Source organism: Barbus barbus (genome assembly GCF_936440315.1).
Source record: "Barbus barbus genome assembly, chromosome: 16".
Classification (NCBI taxonomy): domain Eukaryota; kingdom Metazoa; phylum Chordata; class Actinopteri; order Cypriniformes; family Cyprinidae; genus Barbus; species Barbus barbus.
Genome location: NC_136744.1, coordinates 679,292 through 694,854, shown reverse-complemented (window position 1 = coordinate 694,854; position 15,563 = coordinate 679,292). Strand labels below are relative to the sequence as shown.

General features: G+C 39.4%; 1 protein-coding gene across 1 annotated transcript in view; it reads right to left on the bottom strand.

The window, feature by feature from the left end:
- The window catches only part of LOC306882852 (HEAT repeat-containing protein 5B-like), a 104,952-nt gene that overhangs the window by 77,491 nt on the left and 11,898 nt on the right, over positions 1-15,563 (bottom strand). Inside the window, exons 2-6 of the mRNA XM_079437815.1 lie at positions 12,167-12,293; positions 8,954-9,165; positions 4,757-4,865; positions 1,538-1,687; positions 488-659 (exon numbers count right to left, since the gene is read on the bottom strand). Of these exons, the coding sequence (XP_079293941.1) occupies positions 488-659; positions 1,538-1,687; positions 4,757-4,865; positions 8,954-9,165; positions 12,167-12,292 (769 nt within the window). The 5' untranslated portion in view covers position 12,293. The remainder of the gene's footprint in view (positions 1-487; positions 660-1,537; positions 1,688-4,756; positions 4,866-8,953; positions 9,166-12,166; positions 12,294-15,563) is intronic.

Sequence of the window (15,563 nt, the reverse complement as noted above, 5' to 3'; positions counted from 1 at the left end):
ATACTGTATCAATGCATTCTATGGCACCTTTAAATTTACTTTTGAAAGAAATTGTAAAAGTTTTTTTCTGGGTCCGTCTTATAAAACAAGACCTTAAAAGTTTGTCCTGATAATAACCTTTGTCTCATGGCATTAAATATTGGGCAGACCAAACGTTTCACCGTTAAGGGAGTCCTGCAATATGGACATTTTGGTGCTTCTTCACCAATAAAATGTTGCTGAGCTAATCTTTAATGTCCAATACGACACCTTGTATACGCAACTTGGTCATGCCTACATTTAAAAGAATAAATATACCTTGTTCCTACAACAGAATTTATTTCAAAAAGATATTTTGACATTCTTTCCATTCCATGCAGTGACCCTTATGACTGGTTTTGTGGTCCAAGGTCACAAATAAGCATACTGTGCAAGGTAGATTGCAAAAATAGTATGATTGTGTTATTTCCTGCCTAGCCATGGTTGATGAAAACGTCTGCAAACTAACCTGTGGCCTGTTTGGGCATGAGCGCTGTGGCCATGGCGGTTCCCAGCAGCGTGGATACAGCCACACGCACACTGCTCGTAGAGCCTTCCAGAGCTTTAAAACACAGCGTGGCCACATTCTCCAGCTCGGTGGTCCAGATGAACACGGCCTCGTTCTGCAGCTCTAACAAACACTGGCCGATCACATCATCACATTATTCATCATCCACTCACAAGACCTGTGCATACACTACTATTCAAAAATGTAGCATCAGTAAGATTTCTGTTAATGTTTTTATCGAAGTCTCGTCTGCTCAAGGCTGCATTTGATCAAAAATACAGTAAAATTGTGAAATATTACAATTTAAAACAGCTGTTTTCTCTGTGAATATGTGTTAAAGTGTAATGTATTTCTGTGATCTGCAGCTGTATTTTCAGCATCATTACTGCAGTCTTCAGTGTCACATGATCTTCAGAAATCATAATAATATACTGATTTACTGCTCAACAAACATTTCTGATTATTAGCAATGAGAAAAGAGTTATGCTGCCCAATTTTTTCTCATACATTTTTTCAGATGAATAAATTCAAAAGAACAATATTTGTTTTTTTTAACTGAAATTATTTGCAACATTATACTAATATAACATTAATATACTATTATATTAATAAAAACTATTTTTTTACTGACTGCAAGCTTTTAAATGATCGTGTATACTCTATTTTTATCAATATTATTGTTAGCAAGTAAAAAGCAATAATCCACTTAAAGGTGTGTGTTACAGTGATCTTTACCACAGTTAACAGGTTCTCTGAATCCTACCACTCTTGACCATGGTAAAATCACTGTATAATGCAGTGTCTTGTGGCTTATTGCTGTATAAAACAGCTGCAAAATACACAAGACAGCAATGTTCAACAAACAGACCTAATTACATTTATTAATAAATAATAGGAAATGCAAATAAGAGTGTATGCATCCAACTATTTTCACTAGATGTGCTGTTCAGACTAAAAGACGGAAGACTGGAAAACACAGAAAAAAGCCCCGTCTCTCTTTATAATGCTTACCTTTGCGACGGCACAGCGCACCGCCATGGATCTGTCCGTCAGCAGTGAGCGGGCATTCTTGAAGATGTCTCTGTGGCAGGAGGCCGCCGCGCCGCCGAGACCGCTGAGCACTTTCTGCAGACTGAGCAGGATCTCACCTCGACCCTGAGACTGAGACAAACACACTCCAGCTTGACAAACCAGCACACCCAACTAAATTATTCACTGGATGAACTCAAGTTAATTGAGGGCAGGATTTCCATCCAATAAATGTGTAACCCCAACTCAATTTGATTAAATATAGTTTAAATGAAACCGATTCATTTATGAAGTAATATTTGCATGCTTGTTAAACTCAAACTAAACATTTAACTGAAAACTAAATGATTAGGCAGAAATTAGGGATGCACGATATTAGATTTTGCCCGATATCCGATATGCTGATATTTTTCAACTCATTTTGGCCGATAGCCGTTGCCGATACAGTTATATTTCTTTTTGTTTGAAAACCACATCGAGTCTCTCCTGTGTGGAAATTATAAGCTAATTCAGGGGCGTAGCGTCTGGGTACGCAGGTGCATATGGGCCCGGGCAGATTGGGGGCCCGCCGAGCCGGGGGTCTTTTATTGAAACAAGGGAACGAATATAGAGTCCTGCACGGGCCCTTCTCTGACAGCTTATCAGAATTCCCCGCCTGAGTCCGACCCAAGCCCGTGTCTTTTTTCTCTCTCCCCTTTACACAGCTGCTGTTGAAGCCATTAAAATAGTTCAGTTTTGGATTTTAATGGCAAAGTGGTTATATTTCGTTTTGTTTCTTTATTAAGTTCATTTAGAAACATGATTGGATTTAATGTTTGTTAAAAAAAAAATTATAAATACCAAGCGGCCAGCGCCAGACAGTGAGCTGAGCATGTTTGATCAGTTTAGCCTTCTCAAATAAACATGATTTGAGATAAAAAAAAAGTTAATGCATTCCACAATATAAAATTAAAAATTTAAGATAAATGTGTGATAAATATCCAATCATTTGTGCAAAGAGTGGAAGCTGAAGCGCACTTTGAAGGACAGGAAGGCGCTAGTGCCATCACTTGCATTTTTTTTTCTTAAGAGTGGAAAATTAAAATATGCTGTAATTTTTCCTCATAAAGTAAGAGTATACATGCACAGTTTTATTTGTGTGCACTCAAAATATCAACAAAACGTTGTGCCTTTGTAAAATAAAGAAAACAAACAGGGCTCCGTTTCCCAAAACGATGCGTAAGCTTAAGTTGATCTTAGAAACGATTGCACAAATCATCTTAGACATCTTAGACTTGCGTACCGAATCCCAAAACCATCGTAACTCAAGTAGTAGGCCTACTTGAAAATCTCCGGAGATCTACGAGTGCTCTGGAGTAATCCTAAAGTGTGCAAAGTAATAAAACTGAATTATGAGGTCACCTGCAATAACTACACCTTTCACATTATTCAAGTGCAAGGTGACTTATAATTAAAGCTTTTGATTGTACTTAAGCCTACTTTACACTTTATTACTCTTTTTTTGTGGTTTAAATAAATTGACAAGAAAAATGAATTGGCTTGACAATGTTACATTTTATTTCCAAGCATTTACACATTACATTAAAATTACAATTTAAATAAAACAGCTTGTGAATAGTCACGTAATGTTATTTACGTCAGAAAAATCAACAATAAGTTAACCGAGTTGGAGCCCATATCGTTTGGCGGGGACCCGTACAAATGTTTTGCACATGGGCCCGGAGCTGAGCAAATTATTTTTAATTTTGGTTTGTTTTTAACAAGAACTTATTTGTTAGAATTACATAACAACAATGAACTTCTTTTATAATGACAGTACACTGAAGGTTTGAATATAACCATGAATAAACTATATAAATTGCTGCATTAGTTTTTTTCCAGAAAGATGCAGTGGTGACCTTAACATTTTATTTTAAGATTGATCTTAAGATTCATTTTAAGATTTATTTTAAGATCATTTGTAAACGGTCTAGAGCAAGAGTTGTAAAAATTCTGAAAATCTTTTAGAGCTCATGATTTGTTTAAAAAATATAACATTACACATTAATGAATCAGTATATATAAAATTATTTATTTAAGTGACATATTTGTGGGGTTTTCTGTTGTTAATATAAGCTATAGCTTCTGACCATTAACTCAAAACAAACTCATGATTTTATGACATTAATTACTGCTTTATTTAATCAGAAACACAGTCTAAATGTTACTTGTGTAGGCTATTTTACTTTTAATTTAATTAGAAGTAGGCCAACAGCGCCCCCTACAGATAAAATCTCCTTACGGGGAGGCTGCTGCCGCTGCAGTGCTATTACGGTTGACTCTATCACACCGAACGCATCATTCTGCAGTGCTTTCACACATTAAATGCAGCGATCCAAAACAGTGAATCTAATCATCATTCAGGCTAAAGTTTGCTTCAAGAATGAGCCACAGTGCTGACGTGATCTACTAGCACACCCTGAGCACATGCGAGTTCATGTATTACTCTTATCGGCATCATTTTTCATATCGGACCGATGCCGATATTTACATTTAAAGCCATTATCAGCCGATGCCGATATTGGGCCGATAATATTGTGCATCATTAGCAGAAATCCTTCTACACTCAAAAGCAATGTTACATTGAATTTACATAACTTTAGGCATCAGCCAACTTGTTAGGAATTAGCCTTACGATGGTTTTGTTACATCCGTGGCATGCCCAAAGTAGTTGTTTATTATTATTAAAACGACTTGAATTCATGTTAGCAGGTCCTCAACCACAATCGTAACCCCCAAAAACACTAACTTACCAGAAACTGTTTTAAATACAAACATATAAGAGCACTAAACATTAACTAAACAAGTCTCCCAATATTATCATGCTAATAAAAAAATGCATAAAATAACATTTTATTTCAACATTTACTCTCCTTATCCAGCCCTGTGCAAAGCATGATGGGAAGGGCAAACCCACTTCCTAGTTACACAAGTAAAATCATTTAATTTTTGCTCTACTTAATTGAAACATGTTTTTTTTTCTAAATTAAAATATTGAGTTGAGCCAAAAAGCAACTGTTTCAAGTCAGTTTAACACAATGCAATTGATTAAATGGGAAACCTAACATAACGGTGTTAAGTGAAAATATAATTTGTGTTTAATAAACTGAACAGTGTTGTAAAATCTTAGTTTTTTTGAGTGCATGAGCAGGTGATCTGTACCTCTGCACTCTTCAGAGCCTTCAGGAGGTTACTGATGGTTTCAGGAAAAGAGCTGCCCAGCATTCGGCCCATCCGCTGATAAAACGCCCCGACACACGCCACCGCTGCACTGCGAACACACAGAACACAGGACACCTCACACACACATATCTGACGCTCCAGAACACCTCAACCCTCTGGTACTCTTCAGGCACTTTTGACAGAAAAATATCATGTGTGGTTTATTTGGAAAGGTACAAAATTGTGTGAGTTCTGTGCTACTCTTGCTATGTGAACACACTCACACAAACAAAGGACATGACTCAAACAGGCTAAACGTGTCCCTGCAGCACAGAAGCAGTCATGAGTAACACAGGTATATCTGTAGCAATAGACAACAATACATTGTATGAGTCAAAATTATACATTTCTCTTTTATGACAAAAATCATTAGGATATTAAGATCATGTTACATGAAGATATTTAGTAAATTTCAAAACTATTTTTGATTAGTAATAGGCATAACTAAGGACAACTTTAAAGGCAATTTTCTCAATATTTAGATTTTTTTTTGCACCCTCAGATTTTCTAATAGTTGTATCTCAGCCAAATATTGTCTGATCCTAACAAACCAAACATCAATGGAAAGATTATTTATTCAGCTTTCAAGTATAATTGACATGATGTAAAATCTCAGATAATGTAGGGTAAACATACCTGTTAAGCTCACCAAAATCTACATCGAGACATTTTTAGTGCACAAGATATTGGTTTCAGTGCAAAAAGTAATGCTAAAATAAAATATTAATCTCTCACAAAAATGTTATTTGAAATGACAAACGCATTTCAATCAAGAGCTACATTATTAAACTCAGAAAGTCTGGCTGTGCTTAATGGGTACATTTCTGTGTTCTTTAAGCACAGTCCTGTTCCCATTAAACTCACATCAGGTTTTATTCAATCTTGTTGATTTTAGGACATTTTTAAAGAATAATTGTAAAAATATATATTTTTTGAAGCACAAAGTCAATCACAGAAAGAACAGAAGACTAAAATCAAGCAACAAGGCCTTCAAGTGGATCAGTTATATATTCATAATGAAGTATCATCTAAACACAATCAACATCTTGACTAGTCCACATTCAGCTAAATAAGAAACTAGCCTCATTGTGAAGTTAAACGGATGTAATCTTATCTGGAGTCTCTTAAGGCTGGAATACACATGATTTTCCTCAGATGTACAGTCTGGAGAAGATGATGCTAGTTACCAAAGATCAGAGCCAGTCTGCAGATTTGAGTCACAGAATCCATAGAAAACCAATTCACTTAAAGTGACAACCATCAGTTAATATTTAAAGTCTGTTTATGAAGTATTTATATAGATGTTCAATGTAGAAGAGCTTAAAGAGAGCACACAGATTAATTGGAGCAGCAACCATTTTTAATACATTTCATGTAATATTTATTAAATTAACAGGATTTGTGCTAAATAAATAGTCTAGGTCATATATTACATTCATACATATTTTATTATGAACAACTATTATTAACAATATCTATGAAATGATACTTTTTCTTATTGATGTCACACTGAAGCTGTGATTGTCACAGTAGTGCACCCTTTAAGCTCATCTTAAAATAATATGAAATCTTTCAATATTACAGCACTGTAAAACCACAGACCAGCAATAAACTGTAGATTTATATTATTATGGATGTAAAAGTACAATCCAGTAATATGTTAGCGTAGCACACAATCTTATCCAGCTAGTCAGCTAACTGTGTTCTGGAGCTTCTGTTGCTAAAACTATCTTCTGGATCTCATGTAATTATTTCCCTCATCCAAGCTCTAGGTTATAATATGCAAAAGTCTGAACATTAATCTCTTCATTTTACAATAAGTAGTTAAACTTACCCAAAATAAGGGCTTAAACATCTAAAAACACAGATTTAAGGGGTTCCTCTTTTGGTGAAAGTTTTTAGACATCTTTTAAATCATCCGCCAGACAGAGAGAACACATGGAGACTCATATCTCAGCGTGTGATGATCTGACTGACTTCACATTACAGGAGGTCTATAGTCACAAACATATCAATTCATAAGATATCAAGTAGGATAATACATAATTTTTTCTTTTTATAATCTGATCTCAAACATGGAAGTGAGCTTAATGGGCACGTTTACCCTAAATATTTCAAAAATTGACCCTTATGTTTTGTGGTCAAGTGTCACAAATGGTCTTGAAACAGATCGATTGCAGTACATCAATTCTCAGACACTCCAAAAATGACGAATGCCAATTCAATGCGTTCAATCAGCAGAAACAAGAGCCTATCAACAGCAACGTACACCTACAGGGAAACGCACTCAGACTAGACCAGATGAATGCGTCTGTTGCAGTTTGTCGGCGCAGTGTGAACTGGCCTTAAATACACATAACAGATGCACATATACACACACACTTATAAACTGGTGCGCCTGAAACAGAGAATAAGATCACCACAATGCACAAAAGAAGCTTGCATAGCAATGGGGGGGTTAAACTCAAAACCATCAAGAAGCAAAAGCAACTATGACAGAAAACAGAAGAAACTCCTCTGTGCAGCCCTGCATATAAACCTACATTCATACAGAGAGCTATACAGCCATCTAGTGCTTACACTATAGCATTACTTATGAATATTATTTGATCAGTCAGCAGAGAGCTCTAATTTTCCTGTTTGAATTAGATTTTAGACCATTTCTCTTTAAAAACTCCATCAACTAAAACACAAATAAAATATTAGAAAATGCAACCAAATGGTGCGTAATTTTTATGGCCTTAAATTTGATACTAAATGTGAGACTTTTTAAGGAGCCGCTTTGAAACTAGCTGTATTGTGACTTGACTGATTTAAGTTTATAGCCACATCAGCTTCACAGGCTATTTCATGGCAAGCAAAGATTATACATTAGATAAACAATACATTAGTGCACAATACAAAAATTAAATAAGCAATTATAAAACAAAGTTTTGTGTATTAAATTTACTTTTGAAAGAAACTGTAAATTTTTCTGGGTCCATCTTATAAAACAAGTCCTTAAAAGGCGCAATATGTACAGGGCTCGAGACTGCGTCCAACATGGTCATATTTGAGACAGTTTTTTGAGAATGCGAGTTCAAATCTGACGCGGTCGCATTAGTGCGAGTGCATGGTCTGTACAGGAGCGTTGCAGAGCTGCGGCACATATAGCAGGACTCACATTTCACCGATTACATGAAGACACTGACAGAGAGGCTTTTCTTTTTGTTTTCATTTTAAAAAGCTTGTTATCTTTGCTGTTTACCTCGTGTTACGCTATGGAGGCTTTCTTTATTTTTATTGGATTCCTCTGTTTTCAAAACAGTGTAATTTATTAGTCGGTAATACAGCACGTGGTGTGTGCCATGCCTCATCTTATTCGATTTTGTTAAAGGAGTGGTTGATTGTGATTTCACTTTTTTAAATGTTAGTTAGTGTGTACTGTTGCTGTTTGAACAAACAATATCTGCAAACTTATGAAGCTGAAAGTTCAATGCAATGCAATGTCTTTTAAAATTCTGCCAGTTTAATGCAAAAACGGCTCGTAGGGACTACAACGAGTTACTTCCCGGGTTGGTGACATCACAAACCCTGATAAACTATGCTGCGCTGCTTTAGAGAAGAGGAAGAGAAAACTAAGGGTGCACGTAAAGATCTATTCATATATGAATCGTGATTCTGTCTTCTAATGATTCTAATGGAGACACAACTTTCAAAATCAATGTTCTAAAGCAGCGGTTCTTAATCATGTTCCTCGCGTCGCTCTGCATCTCTCTCTCTCTCATTCAGATCTTCAGCTCAGTGAATCCGTATATTAAAAGCTAACAGAAGCAGTAGCGTTTACAAATAACAGCGTATCTAAAAGTATGAGACAGCAACAAACAAACATACCATTAAGAGCCGTGCTTGCACAGGTTCTGCGTGATCCTCTTCACTAATATCCTCTGCTTCTCAATCAGGCTCAAATTGATAAGCAATATAGACGACGCCATTGTTTACAATACAACCGGAGCACATGCAGCCGTTTAAATTAACATTGACAATATTGGCATCATGCTGCTTCTTCAGCTGTATTGTGAAGAGCACTACACAAATAATGGTGAACTGAACTTCATCAGTTATCTCCACACTGCTCGTGCTGTAGTGTTCACTCACAGTTTGGTGGGCAGATACGCAGCGGTGTCATCTTTGCTCTTGATGATGTTGTTGCACTTGTCGAGCGTCTGGAAGACGGAGAAGGTGTCTCCGATGCTGTAGAGCACGGCCAGGTTCTTGGCCAGCAGTTTTCTGGTGGGCGGCCCGGGAGAGCTGCTGATCAAACCCGTCAGCTGCTCCACCAGCTTCTTCTGCTTCTCCTTCACATCCACCTGCGGACGAGCATCAGACCAACAGCCTCCAGTCACCTCTCCTCACACACACAGCTAACACACGCTCTGGAGAACTGCTGCACTGCTTCACACTAGATAATAACACCCACTACTGCTGCCAAGGAAAATACTTCCAGAAGCAGAATTAACACCTTTTTGAACAAATCAGTTGAGTGAATGCACCGTTTCCTGGTGTACCAATGTCACTGTAAAACACTAACACTAGTGCTGTCAAACGATTAATCGCATCCAAAATAAAAGTTGTTTACATAATATACGTACACAGTATAAGTGTGCACTCATACAGTATATACTTTGAAAATATTTACATGTATATATTTATATAACTCAGGGCTCCAAACTGCGACTAAAATGGTCACATTTGCGACCAAAAATATTAATTTGCGAGTGAAGTTTTTGCTGAGGTCGCCACTGGCGACTATATATAATTTGCATGAAAGGACTTTTTTCCCGATTGTTTTGCGCTCACATCTTTTGTTATGTTCACGTATTAAACTTACATAAGACGATGCGCATCAAAGTTTTACTGAAAAGAGTTTCAAACAGTCCTCATCTCTGCCGCACACAGTCTGCTGAACGCAGTGAGAGAGACCTGAAAGGGCCTGTTTACACCTGCTCACTTCATGCATTTTCTCTGATCGGATATCTATATGATTTGTTAAAACGTTTCCCCATTTACACTTGGCCACATAAATGTGTCTTCGCAAAACGGATATAAATCCGTTCTTCAATTCCCGCTTCATATGCAAATATAACGGAGTTCACGTCAATGAAAGCAATGGATAATTTTATTAATTATCAGCTAATTTCAATATCAAGAGAGCGCGCGGCATCAGCACTGGAAAGATAGGCTAGTCTCACTACTTTTAATGAAGAAGATTGTGTGTTGAGCGTCTGCGGCTTACTTTCAGGTTCATTCAGTTTGCGCGTCTCTTGCTGAAGAAATACTCCGCTACTCATCCGCGGTGATGCTTGTTGCATTGCGCTGTCATATCTGACTATAACATGCCATATAGCCTATAAAACGCTCTCACACGTCTATTATTTTAATATTATGGGAGGAGTAAAATTACCATATGTGGTTTCAACAACCAGATGCATTTACACTTGTCCGGTCGATCTTCTTATCGAGATCTTAGTCTATGCTGTGTTCTGTTAATGCATGGACTTCCTGTTATTTGAAGCGCACTTGCCATCCAGTAATCGCAAAAAGCTTTGTGCTGTCTTACTTTTTAATAAACAAAGTATCAGCTTTAAAATGCTACGAAACTCAAATGATGCGGTTTGGGTGCTCTTTAATGCGGACCACAAGCGCACACTTTGGGTAATATAAACACCAGTACCCCGCGTCCACACGGTCCCTGTATGCGTCCGGATCGCGCGAGCGGAGAGTAGCGCACTTAATGCTCAGGCGCGATCTCTTTAGCACCTCAGTTAAAGCAGCAAGTGAACCCATTATATATTTCCATTTACTAGTATAGTATGAAATGAACATGATCAAAAGGTAGGCAATAAGAAAGCCTATAGTACAACTTACTGAAATGTTTTATGTAAAAGCTCATTGTTTCAAACTGAGGAAATGTATAAAGCTTGTAAACATTGCATTGTAATACATTTACCTCAGAATAACCACTCAGTGTCCATAAACTCATCAGTCAGCTAGAAAAATAACTATAAAGAGGAGCGTTTTGCTATATTCATGCACTGTTGCATATTAATATTTTTACTTATTCTGTTGTACATGATTCAACTCCTCCTATAAAATAGCATTTTACTAATGAAGAAAAACAGACTGAATGTGTGAAAGACGTGACAACATTTATAGGATGCACTGCACTCAGTTGCCAAGTGATGCTTATGGTCCATGATATTGGTACAGATTCTGTGTAACGAACAATTCTTTGTGACTGTATATTTCAAGTTGTAAAAGACATTTAATTCACACTTTAAGTGAACCTTAGTCCCCCGGTCGACCTGATCATCTACAAGATGGATTAAAATGCTGATAAAGCCTAGAAAAGATAAGACATAAACACATGACAAAATGATTGAAATGTTAAAATAGGGGGGAAAAATAAAATGATAATAATAAAATAAACCACTTTTATTCTGTGGCACCTAAAAAAATAATTTGGCGCCTAAGTTTTTCTTTTATAGGAGCCAATGGCTCCTTACTCGATTTTTTTGTTTGGAGCCCTGTAACTGATATCATATATAAATATATTTAATATACAAATATAACTTTTTTCTTAAATATATACATGCATGTGTGTGTATTTATATAAACAATAAATATACACAGTACACACACATATTATGTTAATAAAACTTATTTTGGATGTGATTAATCGTTTGACAGCACTCACTGACAGACAAACACAAACAGACACACAAACACTCTCACACACACTAACACACACTCAGACACACAGACACACTCTCACACAGAAACACTCTCACACACACAGACACACACACACCCACACACACAGACACACACTCTCTCACACACACAGACACACTGACAGACACACACACACACACACACACACACTCTCTCACACACACAGACACACTGACAGACACACACACACACACACACACACACTCTCTCACACACACAGACACACACTGACACACAGACACACACTGACACACACAGACACACACAGACACACACTGACACACAGACACACACTGACACACAGACACACACTGACACACAGACACACACTGACACACAGACACACTGACACACAGACACAAACACAGACACTCTCTCACACACACAGACACACTGACACAGACACACACACTCACACACACAGACACACTGACACACACACACTGACACACACACACACTGACACACACACTCACTCTCTCTCTCACACACACATAAGACTCTAAAGATCTGTGTGATGTAACACAGGAGCCTGATGGTTATGAAACATGTATTTGTGTTTCCGGTGGTGTTTACCTTGTTGGCAGTTATGAGCACTTTATCCAGGAAGCGGAGCCACTCGAAGATGAAGACGGCTCTCTTGGCTTCAGTGATGTGAGACAGAGCCTCTTCATTCAGCAGCAGACTGTGTGCCAGCTCCATCCTCACAAACACACACAACACCTCTGGAATTAACACCAGCGTCTACTGTTCAATCAACGACATTATCAGCATCCGGGGCCTAAACCGAGCAGCTGACTAGTGACGGGTCGTTCTTGAACGATTCGTTCATTTTGAACAAATCTTTAATGTGACTCGGGAAGAACGAGTCGTCTCGGGGAGTGATTCGTTCAGTCGCACGTGCGCATTGCACAACATTCTATGGGTCCTGTACTGGAATTAGTTCACCTCCCGAGTCTCGGGTTTGAGTCGTTCGTTCATCACGTGACAGCCCCATACGCTTAACCAATGCAGCCTGAGCCAGAAAGAGAATTGATTAGTTCGTCTATATCGAGTCTCGGGTTTGAGTCGTTCGTTCATCACGTGACAGCCCCATACACTTAACCAATGCAGCCTGAGCCGGAAAGAGAATTGATTAGTTCGTCTATATCGAGTCTCAGGTTTGAGTCTTTCGTTCATCACGTGACAGCCCCATACGCTTAACCAATGCAGCCTGAGCCGGAAAGAGAATTGATTAGTTCATCTATATCGAGTCTCGGGTTTGAGTCGTTCGTTCATCACGTGACAGCCCCATACACTTAACCAATGCAGCCTGAGCCAGAAAGAGAATTGATTAGTTCTTCTATATCGAGTCTCGGGTTTGAGTCGTTCGTTCATCACGTGACAGCCCCATACACTTAACCAATGCAGCCTGAGCCGGAAAGAGAATTGATTAGTTCATCTCCTGAGTCTCGGGTTTGAGTCGTTCGTTCATCACGTGACAGCCCCATACGCTTAACCAATGCAGCCTGAGCCGGAAAGAGAATTGATTAGTTCTTCTATATCGAGTCTCGGGTTTGAGTCGTTCGTTCATCACGTGACAGCCCCATACGCTTAACCAATGCAGCCTGAGCCGGAAAGAGAATTGATTAGTTCTTCTATATCGAGTCTCGGGTTTGAGTCGTTCGTTCATCACGTGACAGCCCCATACGCTTAACCAATGCAGCCTGAGCCGGAAAGAGAATTGATTAGTTCTTCTATATCGAGTCTCGGGTTTGAGTCGTTCGTTCATCACGTGACAGCCCCATACGCTTAACCAATGCAGCCTGAGCCGGAAAGAGAATTGATTAGTTCGTCTATATCGAGTCTCAGGTTTGAGTCGTTCGTTCATCACGTGACAGCCCCATACGCTTAACCAATGCAGCCTGAGCCAGAAAGAGAATTGATTAGTTCTTCTATATCGAGTCTCGGGTTTGAGTCGTTCGTTCATCACGTGACAGCCCCATACGCTTAACCAATGCAGTCTGAGCCGGAAAGAGAATTGATTAGTTCTTCTATATCGAGTCTCGGGTTTGAGTCGTTCGTTCATCACGTGACAGCCCCATACGCTTAACCAATGCAGCCTGAGCCGGAAAGAGAATTGATTAGTTCTTCTATATCGAGTCTCGGGTTTGAGTCGTTCGTTCATCACGTGACAGCCCCATACGCTTAACCAATGCAGCCTGAGCCGGAAAGAGAATTGATTAGTTCTTCTATATCGAGTCTCGGGTTTGAGTCGTTCGTTCATCACGTGACAGCCCCATACACTTAACCAATGCAGCCTGAGCCGGAAAGAGAATTGATTAGTTCTTCTATATCGAGTCTCGGGTTTGAGTCGTTCGTTCATCACGTGACAGCCCCATACACTTAACCAATGCAGCCTGAGCCGGAAAGAGAATTGATTAGTTCTTCTATATCGAGTCTCGGGTTTGAGTCGTTCGTTCATCACGTGACAGCCCCATACACTTAACCAATGCAGCCTGAGCCGGAAAGAGAATTGATTAGTTCTTCTATATCGAGTCTCGGGTTTGAGTCGTTCGTTCATCACGTGACAGCCCCATACGCTTAACCAATGCAGCCTGAGCCGGAAAGAGAATTGATTAGTTCTTCTATATCGAGTCTCGGGTTTGAGTCGTTCGTTCATCACGTGACAGCCCCATACACTTAACCAATGCAGCCTGAGCCGGAAAGAGAATTGATTAGTTCTTCTATATCGAGTCTCGGGTTTGAGTCGTTCGTTCATCACGTGACAGCCCCATACACTTAACCAATGCAGCCTGAGCCGGAAAGAGAATTGATTAGTTCTTCTATATCGAGTCTCGGGTTTGAGTCGTTCGTTCATCACGTGACAGCCCCATACGCTTAACCAATGCAGCCTGAGCCGGAAAGAGCAGTGATTAGTTCACCTCCCGAGTCTCGGGTTTGAGTCGTTCGTTCATCACGTGACAGCCCCATACGCTTAACCAATGCAGCCTGAGCCAGAAAGAGAATTGATTAGTTCTTCTATATCGAGTCTCGGGTTTGAGTCGTTCGTTCATCACGTGACAGCCCCATACACTTAACCAATGCAGTCTGAGCCGGAAAGAGAATTGATTAGTTCTTCTATATCGAGTCTCGGGTTTGAGTCGTTCGTTCATCACGTGACAGCCCCATACACTTAACCAATGCAGCCTGAGCCGGAAAGAGAATTGATTAGTTCTTCTATATCGAGTCTCGGGTTTGAGTCGTTCGTTCATCACGTGACAGCCCCATACGCTTAACCAATGCAGCCTGAGCCAGAAAGAGAATTGATTAGTTCTTCTATATCGAGTCTCGGGTTTGAGTCGTTCGTTCATCACGTGACAGCCCCATACACTTAACCAATGCAGCCTGAGCCGGAAAGAGAATTGATTAGTTCTTCTATATCGAGTCTCGGGTTTGAGTCGTTCGTTCATCACGTGACAGCCCCATACGCTTAACCAATGCAGCCTGAGCCGGAAAGAGAATTGATTAGTTCTTCTATATCGAGTCTCGGGTTTGAGTCGTTCGTTCATCACGTGACAGCCCCATACACTTAACCAATGCAGCCTGAGCCGGAAAGAGAATTGATTAGTTCTTCTATATCGAGTCTCGGGTTTGAGTCGTTCGTTCATCACGTGACAGCCCCATACACTTAACCAATGCAGCCTGAGCCGGAAAGAGAATTGATTAGTTCTTCTATATCGAGTCTCGGGTTTGAGTCGTTCGTTCATCACGTGACAGCCCCATACGCTTAACCAATGCAGCCTGAGCCGGAAAGAGAATTGATTAGTTCACCTCCCGAGTCTCGGGTTTGAGTCGTTCGTTCATCACGTGACAGCCCCATACGCTTAACCAATGCAGCCTGAGCCGGAAAGAGAATTGATTAGTTCTTCTATATCGAGTCTCAGGTTTGAGTCGTTCGTTCATCACGTGACAGCCCCATACGCTTAACCAA